The sequence below is a fragment of the Melozone crissalis genome, unplaced genomic scaffold (assembly GCF_028551555.1).
Source record: "Melozone crissalis strain CALT ecotype California unplaced genomic scaffold, PUWL_Pcris_2 ptg000029l_1, whole genome shotgun sequence".
In the NCBI taxonomy this organism is placed as follows: domain Eukaryota; kingdom Metazoa; phylum Chordata; class Aves; order Passeriformes; family Passerellidae; genus Melozone; species Melozone crissalis.
Window position 1 is genome coordinate 9,100,741 of NW_026535807.1, and position 11,504 is coordinate 9,112,244.

The 11,504-nt window shown below is 65.9% G+C and overlaps 4 protein-coding genes across 5 annotated transcripts; 2 read left to right on the top strand and 2 right to left on the bottom strand.

Moving 5' to 3' along the window:
- Nucleotides 1-317: 317 nt before the first annotated feature.
- On the bottom strand, nt 318-2,283 carry ARPC4 (actin related protein 2/3 complex subunit 4). Its single transcript, XM_054280770.1, has 6 exons — nt 2,186-2,283; nt 1,883-2,001; nt 1,444-1,555; nt 1,277-1,372; nt 967-1,137; nt 318-530 (listed from the first exon to the last, which is right to left on the bottom strand). The coding sequence occupies exons 1-6, from the start codon at nt 2,186-2,188 to the stop codon at nt 525-527; spliced, it is 507 nt and encodes a 168-aa protein (XP_054136745.1). The 5' UTR covers nt 2,189-2,283; the 3' UTR covers nt 318-524.
- A 267-nt stretch (nt 2,284-2,550) lies between these two features.
- Nucleotides 2,551-5,184, top strand: TADA3 (transcriptional adaptor 3). The gene is made up of 8 exons (XM_054280755.1): nt 2,551-3,066; nt 3,191-3,441; nt 3,611-3,716; nt 3,869-4,010; nt 4,138-4,241; nt 4,343-4,452; nt 4,584-4,769; nt 4,849-5,184. Exons 1-8 carry the CDS (start codon nt 2,860-2,862, stop codon nt 5,039-5,041), a joined length of 1,299 nt encoding a protein of 432 aa, XP_054136730.1. The 5' UTR covers nt 2,551-2,859; the 3' UTR covers nt 5,042-5,184.
- Nucleotides 5,185-5,857: 673 nt separating this feature from the next.
- Nucleotides 5,858-9,456, top strand: CAMK1 (calcium/calmodulin dependent protein kinase I). Its single transcript, XM_054280758.1, has 12 exons — nt 5,858-5,925; nt 6,352-6,465; nt 7,180-7,311; nt 7,536-7,610; nt 7,680-7,818; nt 7,913-8,039; nt 8,134-8,209; nt 8,303-8,415; nt 8,519-8,597; nt 8,695-8,782; nt 8,864-8,990; nt 9,067-9,456. The coding sequence occupies exons 2-12, from the start codon at nt 6,380-6,382 to the stop codon at nt 9,120-9,122; spliced, it is 1,098 nt and encodes a 365-aa protein (XP_054136733.1). The 5' UTR covers nt 5,858-5,925; nt 6,352-6,379; the 3' UTR covers nt 9,123-9,456.
- Nucleotides 9,457-9,595: 139 nt separating this feature from the next.
- Nucleotides 9,596-11,289, bottom strand: OGG1 (8-oxoguanine DNA glycosylase). Of its 2 annotated transcripts, XM_054280764.1 has the most exons (7): nt 11,090-11,289; nt 10,715-11,007; nt 10,460-10,639; nt 10,195-10,373; nt 9,979-10,120; nt 9,837-9,886; nt 9,596-9,763 (listed from the first exon to the last, which is right to left on the bottom strand). In XM_054280764.1, the coding sequence occupies exons 1-7, from the start codon at nt 11,197-11,199 to the stop codon at nt 9,701-9,703; spliced, it is 1,017 nt and encodes a 338-aa protein (XP_054136739.1). In that variant the 5' UTR covers nt 11,200-11,289; the 3' UTR covers nt 9,596-9,700. The 2 variants fall into 2 exon arrangements, with proteins under 2 accessions (XP_054136739.1, XP_054136738.1); XM_054280763.1 differs by having other exon boundaries at nt 9,596-9,886.
- Between the last annotated feature and the right edge of the window lie 215 nt (nt 11,290-11,504).

An 11,504-nucleotide genomic window follows, 5' to 3' on the forward strand; every position in this document is an offset into this window, starting at 1 on the left:
CTCCACTGCACACGGGGGGGACACAAACAGCCCCCCCACATCCACAGCCAGCCATCCCCCACTCAGACCTCACACCCTGCACAAAACCCTTTTGTGCCCCACAACCCAAGCCCCTTGCTGCCCCCAGGCCAACTTCAAGTCCTTTCATACTCTCCTGACACCCCCCATGGCCCTCACACACCATCAGGGCGGACCCCACTGTTGGCTGCTGCTGCTGCACTGTGCCCCTCCAGTTCCATTCGTGCTCCCATTCCATGCCCTCCCCCACCCCCCGGTGTGGCCCAGCGCGGCGGGAGGGAGGAGACAGAGGCGGTGGGTACAGCAAACAAGACCGTTTAAAAAACAAGACGAGACAGGGGCGGCGGCGGGGCCGCGCTGCCGCAAGCAGGGGCTGCTCCCGCCCAGCCCAGGAGGGGCGGGCAGGGCCCGGCCCCGCCCGGCGATCCTCGAGAAACGGGAGCAGGCACAGGCACGGTGCCCGCTGGGCACAAGCACAGGGGAGCCACGGGGTCCTGCACCACGGCCTAAAACTGCAGAGAAAACACACGGCTGTTAGTCCCGTGCCTGCTTGCAGCGCTCTGAGAGCCCTCACCACCCTCCTGGCACCTGGGATGGAGGCTGAGGGTGGCCACTGTTCACAGGGATCCGTGCTCAGCTTCTCCCGCTGCCTCCCCAGGCACTGCACATCCATCTCAGCACCCACCAAAGGGTCTCATCCCCTAAGGCTGCTGCTGCCACTGAGCAGCTCTGGGGGGTCTCAAAAGCTGGCACTTCATGAGCAAAGGGGATACAAGTGCCTTTGGCATCCTTTCCTCCCTGTCCCCAAGAGAGAGGTTCCCAAAAGCCCTCCTCGCCCCCGTCCTCACTAATGGGACTGGGGGGCTTTGGGCACAAGGGCCACACTGGCATTGACCCCACACCCCACTCCCAAAATCAGAGACCCCTCCTCCCATTTCAGAGTCTCACATTCTTAAGGAACTCCTCTGCCACGATGCGGGCCCTGGCATTGACAGAGAGTTTCATCTCGCTGATTTCCTTGTCAATCTCCTCCATGAAGTGGATGACAAAGTCCACCAGCTTGTGCTTGTACATCTGCTCCGTGTGGAAGTTTGTGATCAAGAAGCTGATATCATAACCCTGCACAAGAGAGAAGCACCCTAGGGTTTAGCACCCAAACCGCTGGCCATGCAAGCTCACATCCCAGCTCTGCACTGGGCACCCTCCCAGCGCCAGGGGCAGAGGCAGGAGCTGCTCTGTCCCCTCCCTGTCACCTCACCTCCACGGGCTTCCTGCGCAGAATAAAGAAGTTCTCAGCCCTCATCATCATGAAGCGCATGAATTTGTGGCACAGGATCTTCTCGATCTCGTCAGCCTGGAGAGAGAAAAGGGAAGTGAGGCTTCCCCGGGGGCTGAGCTGCCAGCCCCTGCCCGAGCCCCCCTCACCTGCTTCACGGCGATGCTGACGCGCACGGAGTTAATGGAGCCCTCGATGAGCACCTTCTCCTTCTCGTTCCTGCTGATGATCACCGGCTGCAACAGCAGCTCCTTGCTGCTCCTGCGAACAGAGGGGGGACACGAGTGACTCAGAAGGAAGCATTTACTGTGGGAAACAGGGAAGGGGAGCCGCAGGGATCAGGGCATGTGGGGGCTTTGCTACAGGATGCTCCCGCGTCCCGAAGGTGTTCCCCCTCAGGGCAGGCATTCCCTCGGCCCCAAGCGAGATCCCCTTCCTCCTCCCCGCCGCTCCCCGCTCCCTGCCGGCACCGGCCGTGTGCCTAAGGGCTGGGGGTGGCCGAGGCACGGCAGGAACGGGCCAGCGGCCCCCGGGGCGGGCAGCCAGGACTCCGCGGGGCTCTCTTGCTGTTCCCTCCCGCCCCCGTACCTGACTTCCACCTCGGGCTTGTTGTGCCGCTCCACCACCTGCGAGGAGAAGTTCTCCAGGCACAGCGCGGCCTGCAGCGTAGCGCGCACCGCGTTCAGGTACGGGCGCAGCGTGGCAGTCTGCGGGGACACGGCGGCGGCGTCAGACCCCCGACCGGAGCCCGGGCTCGGGTCTTTCCCCCTGCCCCAGCCCCCGAGCAGCAGCCCGCAGCCCCCGCAGCTCCGCTCACTCCGCCGGCCCCGGTTCCGACCCTCCCCGGCCCCCCCGGTGCCGCCGCCCCTCACGGGGCGCCCCCCGCCCTACCATGGTGGCAGCGGAGCTCCGGGCCGGCCAGGCGGAAGTGGCTGATCACCTCTTCCGGGATGCGCGGCACCTCCCACTGCGGCGGGAGGGAGGGGGGGCGGCGGGAGGCTCCCGCCCTGCGGCCTGGCCCCCCCCGCGGCACGGAGCCGGGTGGCGGCGGCGAGACGTCGAGCGGCTCCCCCCGCGCCGCGCCGCGCTTGGTACGGGCCTGTCAGCGTTTCCATATTAGGGAAGGGAGATGGAGGGCGGGCTGGACCAATGAGCGGCGGCGCGGGGCGCGGTGCGGCCAATGGGCGGCGAGGGGCGGGGCGCCCGCGGGGCCGGAAGGGGCGCCCGGCCCAGACCCGGCCCCGCGGCCTCCGCTGCGCCCCGGGGCCGCCCCCGCCGCGTCCCCGCCGCGCCGTGGTGATCGCCCTCCGGTTCCCCGCCGTGATCCCTCCGTCGGGTTCCTCGGCGCTTCGGTGATCCCCCCCGCCTTGTTCCCTCAGCGCCCTGGTGATTCTCCCCACGTTCCTCTCAGCGCCCCGGTGATTCCCTGCCCCGGTTCCACAGAGCCCCGATGCCCCCCGGCCCTCCGTAGCCCCTCACTCCACTCCATTCCCTGCCGGCTTCCCCCGTCCCGGCTCCCCCGTGTTCCCGTCGGTCCCCCAGAGCCCACTCGGTGCCCGGCCACCATGAGCGAGCTGAAGGACTGCCCGCTGCAGTTCCATGACTTCAAGTCGGTGGACCACGTGAAAGTGTGTCCCCGCTACACGGCCGTGCTGGCCCGCTCGGAGGACGATGGCATCGGCATCGAGGAGCTGGACACTCTGCAGCTGGAGCTGGAGACGCTGCTGTCCTCGGCCAGCCGCCGCCTTCGCGTCCTGGAGGCTGAGACACAGGTGCTGGGGCCGCGCTGGGTCAGCGACGGACTCTCGGTCTGGCTGCTTCCCACCGAGGGGCTGCCTCTGCTCTGCCCTGCCCAGCGCTGGGCACGGGCCCTGATGGGACACCACTCTCTTCCAGATCCTGACGGACTGGCAGGATAAGAAGGGCGACCGGCGGTTCCTGAAGCTGAGCAAGGACCACGATGTGGGCACATCTGTAAAACATGGGAAGCCCAAGAAGCAGAAGCTGGAGGGCAAAGGGGGCCATGGGACTGGGCCTGGGCCTGGCCGGCCCAAGTCTAAGAACCTGCAGCCCAAGATCCAGGAATACGAGTTCCAGGATGATCCCATTGATGTGCCCCGCATCCCCAAAAATGATGCTCCAAACAGGTGGGTGGGTGTTGGGAGGCATTGGGATCATCTTTCTCCTTCCTTGGAGCACGTGGCACAAGAGCTGCCTCTAGCCCGAGAGGAGAGGGGCCACATGGGGAAAGGGGACATGTGTCACCTTCCACATGCTCCCCTGCAGCTCCCTCTCACAGTTCATCCATTCTTGCAGGTTCTGGGCATCAGTGGAGCCGTACTGTGCCGACCTCACCAACGAGGAGGTCAGAGTCCTGGAGGAGCTGCTCAAGCCGCCGGAGGATGAGGCTGAGCATTACAAGGTGAAAGCTCCTAAGCCCCTTCCTCTGCTCTCTCTCCCCATCCCTTCTGGCACCTCACAGTGACTGTTCCTGCCTGGGATGCTGCCGTGGCACTGGTGAGTTGGGAGGCAAGGCAGAGGCTGCAGGAGCTGTGCTGAGCCTTGCTTTTGCAGATTCCACCTCTGGGGAAGCATTACTCCCAACGCTGGGCACAAGAGGACCTGCTGGAGGAGCAGAAGGATGGAGCCCGGGCTGCAGCTGCTGCTGACAAGAAGAAAGGTGTCCTGGGGCCGCTGACTGAGCTGGACACTAAAGGTGCCCCAATCCCACCCCTGCCTTGTGCCCAGTGGAGCCAGGCCTAAGAAAGGCTGAGGCTGCCTTGGCCCTCTGCTCATCTCTGTGTCTTTGGGGTTGCTTTTTCCTCTCTCCCGCTTGCTCCTAGATGTCGATGCTCTCCTGAAGAAGTCAGAAGCCCAGCACGAGCAGCCAGAGGATGGGTGTCCCTTTGGTCCCCTGACACAGCGTCTCCTGCAGGCCCTTGTGGAGGTGAGGGGCTCTGATGGTGCTGTGCCATGGTGGCCTGGCACTGTAGGGCATTGCTGACAAAACCCAGCGCTGTAACCCTTTCCTGGTGCTCCCTGTGCTAGGAGAACATCATCTCCCCTGTTGAGGACTCCCCCATCCCTGAGATCACCGGCAAGGACTCGGGAGCCGACGGTGCTGGCACATCTCCCCGCAGCCAGAACAAGCCCTTCAGGTGAGCAGCTGGGGCGGGCCCTGAGCTCAGCACTGCCCCTGGGTGCACCGAGCCCGCTGCTGGCTCCCTGCCACTGCGAGGCACAGCGAGCAGAGGGCGTGTGGTGGGCAGCAGCACTCTCACCCCGGCAGTGTCCCCCACACCAAGTCACTGGAGGGGCGGATCAAGGAGGAGCTGGTGGCCCAGGGCCTGCTGGAGTCAGAGGACCGCCCGGCTGAGGACTCGGAGGACGAGGTGCTGGCTGAGCTGCGCAAGAGGCAGGCGGAGCTGAAGGCGCTCAGCGCACACAACCGCACCAAGAAGCACGAGCTGCTGAGGTGAGAGCCAGCGGGCTGGGGTGGGTGCAGGGACGGGGCTGGCTGCCTGGCAGGGCCTGACACCCCCCTGTGCCCCCAGGCTGGCCAAAGAGGAGCTGCACCGGCAGGAGCTGCGGCAGCGTGTCCGCATGGCCGACAACGAGGTGATGGATGCATTCCGCAAGATCATGGCTGCCCGGCAAAAGAAGCGCACGCCCACCAAAAAGGAGAAGGACCAGGCCTGGAAGACCCTGAAGGAGAGGGAGAGCATCCTCAAGCTGCTGGATGGGTAGCAGGGACCAAGGACCCACCCACTCTGTGTGGACCTCACCGGCAGGGGGCTGCCCTGCCTGAGCCCTGCCACCACGGGACAGAACTGGCACAGCCTCCCCCATGCCCTGAGTGTGCTCAGCCTCCCTACTTGGATGAAGGAGCCCAGCTGCTGTCTCCTCCCTGTGTGGGGCTGTCATTGATCCAAGCTGGGCACTCCGTGGACTTGTGGAGGTCCCTCCCTTCCATTCCCATGTCCCCCCTGCACTCCCCTGTTACTCCGGTGACATCAGCCAGGTCACTGCAGGGGCCAGATGTGATGGTGCGATTCCCACGGTCCCCTGTCCCTCTCTGTGATGCGGGGCAGAGGCAGATCCCAGCCCCACGGGTGGACTAGGGGGAGTGGGGACGGGAAGCGGCCGGAGGGGTGGGGGGCCTGGTGGGTGGGTGGCCGAGCTCTCCATGTTCCGGTGGTTTCTATTGCCGCGAGCACCGGCAATAAAGGCAGCCGTGTGCAGGTGACGGTGTGGTGACACTGGGGACAGCGCTGCCCGGCTGTGGGGGGGTGGGCTCGGTCTGGGGAGGGGAACGAGGAGTGGCGGGGCCGGGTCTGTCCTGCACTCCACTCGTGTCTCCCCGAGGGATGCCCTCGCATCCCCACGGCAGCTGCGGGGGGAGCGTGTGGGTGATGCCGCGCTCGCCGCCCTCCCCGCGCTTTTCCCGCGTGTCCACGCGCGCCCGCGGTCACGCGTGTCCCCCCCCCCGCCCCTCCCGCGGCCGAGCCGCCCCCTCCCATTGGCAGCGGCCGCGTCTGCCCGCCCTCAGCGTGACGTCAGCGCTGTCCGGCGGCGCCGCGCCGGGAGGAGTCGCCGCTGCTCCGCCGCGGGGCCCGGGGCCGGGGCCGTCGGTAAGGGCGGGCCGGGGCGGGGGCGGCGTGCCCACGCGCGGAGGAGGTCGTGTCCAAGCGGGACACTGAGTAGCGGCGGCGGAGCTGCGCATCACTCGCGCCACGCAGCTCCGCTCCCACGCGTGTCCCGCCCGCCGCCGCTGTGCCGGCTGGCGGGCGCGGGGAATGGCGGTGGGGACCCCCCCGGGCACCTACGCGTGTGTCTGGAGCCCTCTCGCTGTCTGCCCGCCCCGCACCCGCCCATGGGCGGGCATCGGGAGGGTCCCAGCGCGTTCCCCCGCTGGGACAATCTACGCCAAAACTCCTGCGTCGCACAGCTCCTTCCCATCACCCCGGGATGACAGCCACCGCCCCGTAGCACCCTGTCATGCCCGTGTCCCCATGCCATCCCAGCACGCTGACAGCCTGTCCCCACTCGTGTCACAGGTGGGAGTGGGTGGCCCTACAGGGCACCATGCCGCTGGGGCAGGATGGGCCCAGCTGGAAGAAGAGGATCGAGGATATTCAGCGGATCTATGATTTCCGAGATGTCCTGGGCACGTGAGTTGCAGACTGGGGTGACACGCCAGTGACAGTGACTTGTGGTGATGGGTCTGGCCCCTCAGGCTTTTCCCAATCCTCCACATGGAACCAGCTCATATCCTTGCCCAGGGTGGGACTTGCATTTGAGGGGACATGCTGTGGGGCACAGGTGCCACCTCCCTCAGGCACTGGCTGGTTCCTGGGCTGTGCCGAGGGTACCTGAGGGTGGTCCCCTGGCTGGCAGAGGGGTTCCTGGCAGTGCCCACGGCATGGTAAGGCTCTTAGGCTGGATTAGCAGGTTAATTCTGTCAGGGCTTAGAGCCCAGCACAGTGCGGACACACTGCCTGTCCCTCCTGTCTCTTCCCCACCTGAGCACTGCCAACAGCTCTGGCTGGCTCCTGGGTGTCCCTGGGTGCTCCAGGATGGCACAGCAGAGGAATACTGCAGCACACATGGGGGCTCAGCCCCAGCACGGCTCGACCTCAGTAACACCAGAGCCTTACCCTGCCTGATTTGGGGATGGTGCAGCCACCCTGGGAGGGTGGAGGGTTCCAGGCATCCTATCGCTGGCAGGGTCCATGTCTGGCCATCCCAGCCAGCCGCTCCTGCTTGCCTTTCTCCTATAAATAGCTGGACTTTCTGCCTGTCGCCATGACAATCGTGGCACGGCGGCATCGGCAGCTCCGCTCCGGCTGTGGCCGCCGTGCCCTGCTCATCCCTCACCCCCCCAGGGGGGCCTTCTCCGAGGTGGTCCTGGCGGAGGAGAAGGCGACGCGGAAGCTCGTGGCCATCAAGTGCATTGCCAAGAAGGCACTGGAGGGAAAGGAGACCAGCATTGAGAATGAGATTGCCGTCCTCCACAAGTAGGGGCCGTCCCAGCACCGGGGTGGGGGTTTCACTCTGTGCCCCCCACCCGGCACAGCCCCCCGGTGCCAGCACTCATTGCTGCGTGTTATTGCCAGTGCCCAAAATAGCCAGCGGCGCGTGATGACCTGCGGCACGGAGCCTGGCTGCTCCCTGTCCCCTGGGGGCTGGCGTGGGGGCAGCCCAGTGCCCTCTCACCACCCCCCTGTGCCTCCCCCTGCAGAATCAAGCACCCCAATATCGTGGCCTTGGATGACATCTACGAGAGTGGCACCCACCTCTACCTCATCATGCAGCTGTGAGTGACGTTGTGGGGCTCCTGAAGGGGCAGGGGGGCCGTGCTGACAGGTGCTGCTTATCCCTGCAGGGTCTCGGGGGGGGAGCTCTTTGACCGCATTGTGGAGAAGGGTTTCTACACGGAGCGCGACGCCAGCGCCCTGATCCGGCAGATCCTCGACGCCGTCAAATACCTGCACGACATGGGCATCGTCCACCGAGACCTGAAGGTGAGCAGCTGAGGGGGAACACACAGCACTGTCATGGCACCAGGCAGCAGGAGTTCCCAGTGTCACCCCTCCCTCTGCCCTCCTCTCCTCACAGCCCGAGAACCTGCTCTATTACAGCATGGATGAGGACTCCAAGATCATGATCAGCGACTTCGGGCTGTCCAAGATCGAGGGCTGTGGCAGTGTCATGTCCACAGCCTGCGGCACCCCTGGCTATGTGGGTGAGCGCCTGCCACGGGCTGCCACCACCCTAGGTGTGGGGTTGGGATCCCCACACAGGTTGGGGTCCCCCCTCACCGCTGCCTTCCCCCCCAGCCCCTGAGGTGCTAGCACAGAAGCCCTACAGCAAAGCAGTGGATTGCTGGTCCATCGGAGTCATTGCCTACATCCTGTATGTATCCCCCCTCCCACTCCCTCCCCTCCTGGAGGCCTGGCACCTTGAGGCTGCCTGGGACCAGCAGCCCCCTCTCCACTGCCCCTCCAGGCTCTGTGGTTACCCCCCTTTCTATGATGAGAACGATGCCAAGCTCTTTGAGCAGATCCTGCAGGCAGAGTACGAGTTTGACTCACCCTACTGGGATGATATCTCAGACTCAGGTGAGCTGAGACCACCAGGGCAGTGGGGCCTGTGAGCCTGGTGTGGCTTCACAGTACCCAGAGGAATAGAGGACACTCAGAGCTGCTCCATGCTCTGTTGCAGCCAAGGACTTTATCCAGCACCTGATGGAGAAGGACCCTGCCAAGCGATTCACCTGTGAGCAAGCCCTGCAGCATCCCTGGTAATGGGGAGACCAATTGCTGTCTGCCCCCCTCTCCAGCTCCCCCCACAGCAGCCATGGGATAGGGGTGCCCTGGCGGACTTCTCTCTTGCTCCAGGATTGCCGGGGACACAGCCCTGGACAAGAACATCCACCAGTCAGTGAGCGAGCAGATCAAGAAGAATTTTGCAAAGAGCAAGTGGAAGGTGAGTGTGGGGTGCTGGTGGGTGCTAGGGGGTGCAGCAGCCCCTCAGGCACCCCATACCAGCTGACACTGGGGTCAGTAGCAAGCTTTCAACGCCACGGCGGTGGTGAGGCACATGAGAAAGCTGCAGCTGGGAACCAGCCAGGACATCCCTGGGCAGACAACTCCCACGAGCCCTGGCGAACCATTGGTCGGAGGGACCAGCAATGGTGAGCCCCGAACCCCCTATCCCCATTCCAGAGCCCTCAAGCTGCCACCAGGATCTCACCCTGTTCCTCCCTGCAGGGTCAGAGTGTGGGCGCCCACCCCCAAGCAGAGCTCAGCGTCTCCCACCAGACTGAGCACGGCCCCACACAGCTGCCTCCAAGGGGGCCCAAGGGGGTCCAGCCATGTGGGGTGGGGGGCTCTGCAGTGCAGGAGCAGGGGAGATAGTGTGCAGGCACCCTGCTTGGCTTGTCCTGCTTATGTGGAGCTGCCCCCACTGCAGCCTCAGAGCAGAGTTCTGCGTCGGGGCAGGAGCACACCACAGAGCCCCCCAGCTTGGGGCTTTGTCCCAGGCCCCTTCCCACACCCCTTCCCTCCCTCCACGCCTGGCCTGGCACTGTCTCACACCCTCAACCCCAGCATGTTCAAGGACAATTTTCCAAATGGATGTTTCTATTTTATTGCTTGTAATAAAGACAAGAGGCCAAAGGTGCTTGGCTCAGCTCTGCACTGAGGGAGCTGGACACAGCCCTGACCCCTCCAGCTTCACTGCCCAGGGCAGCAGCTTCCCCCGTGCACACAGTGGGCAAGCACCAGGCAGCTGCCCACACCCCTCCATCCCAGGCTGGCAGCAGGTACAGTGTCCCACTCAAGTCTGTTCCTCCTGGGGTGTCCCTAGAGGAACCCACTCCCATGGCTGTCCAAGCCTCAGCTCTCAGGCCTGATGCTGGCTGCCAGCTGGCTTCTGGCCCTTGCGGAGGTCAGCACAGAACAGGACCTGGAATGGGGAGATGATGGGGTGGGCATGGCTTGGGGTGGAGGACAAGGGTGCCAGGAAGGGGGGTACTCACTGCCTGTGCCCAGCCAGCATGAGGGCCCCACAGCTCCCGGAAAAAGTCGCCTGCAGAAAGAGGGTGAACACCAGAGTGAGGGTACACTTGCACCATCCACCATCCCTGAGGGTCCCACATCAGTACGCAGCCCTGCCCTCACCGATCTCCTGGTAGGCCCGGGGGGTGAGGCTCTTGCCGCCCAGCGCCACGCCATAGCGCTGCCGTGCGATTTGCCAGACGTGCGTGTCCACAGGCACCGCCTCCGCCTTGTCCAGGGACAGCAGGCACACACAGTCGGCCACCTGCCACCAGCAGCACCCAGTCAGCCCCCAGTGCTGCTCTCTGCTCCCTGTCCCACCCCCGTCCTGGCACCCACCTTGGCACCTACACCAGGCAGGGCACACAGCACCCTCCTGGCCTCGGCATAGGGCGCGGAGCGGAGCTGGCACAGCCCCTCGGGGCCGAGCCCCTCAGCGATGGCCCGCGCACTGCCGCTGACAAACTTGGCCCGGTAGCCAAAGCCCAGCGCCCGCAGCCGAGCCTCGGCATCAGCACCTGGGGGGGGCACAGCAGAGGGACGTGAGTGGGCGCAGGCGAGGCCACGGCGATATCACAGCGGCAGCAGCGAGGTGGTGGTGGACCTGTGAGCGCCGAGAGGGATGGGAAGGCATGGAAGGGCCGGGAATCGAGGCAGCAGAGGCGGCGGCCGAAGGCCTGGCAGAGGCGCTCGATCATGGCAGTGATGCGGGAAATGTGGTTGTTGGAGGTGCAGATGAAGGAGAAGAGGCACTCGACGGGGTCCTGCCGCAGCACCCGTACCCCTGCAGGCAGGATGCGGTGAGGGGACGCCGAGCAGGTGCTATGCCAACCCTTGTAGCTCCGTGGGGCCGCCTCACCTGGGAAGTCTTTGGCCACCTTGCGGAACAGGGGGTCGGCCGCCCCCCAGGCGTGGTACAGGGCCGACAGCCCCACGTCCAGCTGGAAGTAGTCACGCAGGATCCGCTCCGTCTCTGCGGCGTTCAGCTTCGCCGCTTTGGCGGGACACACATCCCGCTCCTCCTCCTCCTCCTCCTCGTGTTCATCCTCCTCGCCGTACACCGTGTACCAGAGCCGGTCCCCGTCCTGCCGTAGTGTCCAGACGCGGCCCACTAGCACACCCGTCCACGCCCCCGGGCTGCTCTCCCACCACCTGCCGCACACGGGGGGGTCGGGGCCAGCTCGGACGCGCCGAGCTGGGCCGGGGCACACCCGAGACGTCCGGGCTGGCTCACCGGAAGCTCTGTCCCGAGGAGAGCACCAGGTCCAGGCGCAGCTCGGCCGGCGGGCACGGCAACCAGCGCCACAGGGACGGGCAGGCGGAGGGGGCGTCCCGCAGCTTCATGGGGGCCGGGGAGTAACTGCGCGCCGCTACCCGCGGGGGCGGCGGGTCAAGACACCGCCCGGCGCTGCGCCTCCAGCTGCCCCACAGCCCCGGCCCGGCCCCACTCCTCCCCACAGCGGCCCAGCCCGTGCTCCCGGCTCCGCACCTCCCGGCCCGGCCCCGCACCCCCCACCATAGAGACACGGGCGCGGGCGGAGCGCCCGCCGCTCCCGCACAGCTTCCGCTCGCGGCCGGAAGCGGGGCCGGAGCCGCCGCACATGCCCGTCCCGCCCCGCCCCCGCCCCCGCTCCCGCTCCCTCCCCGCC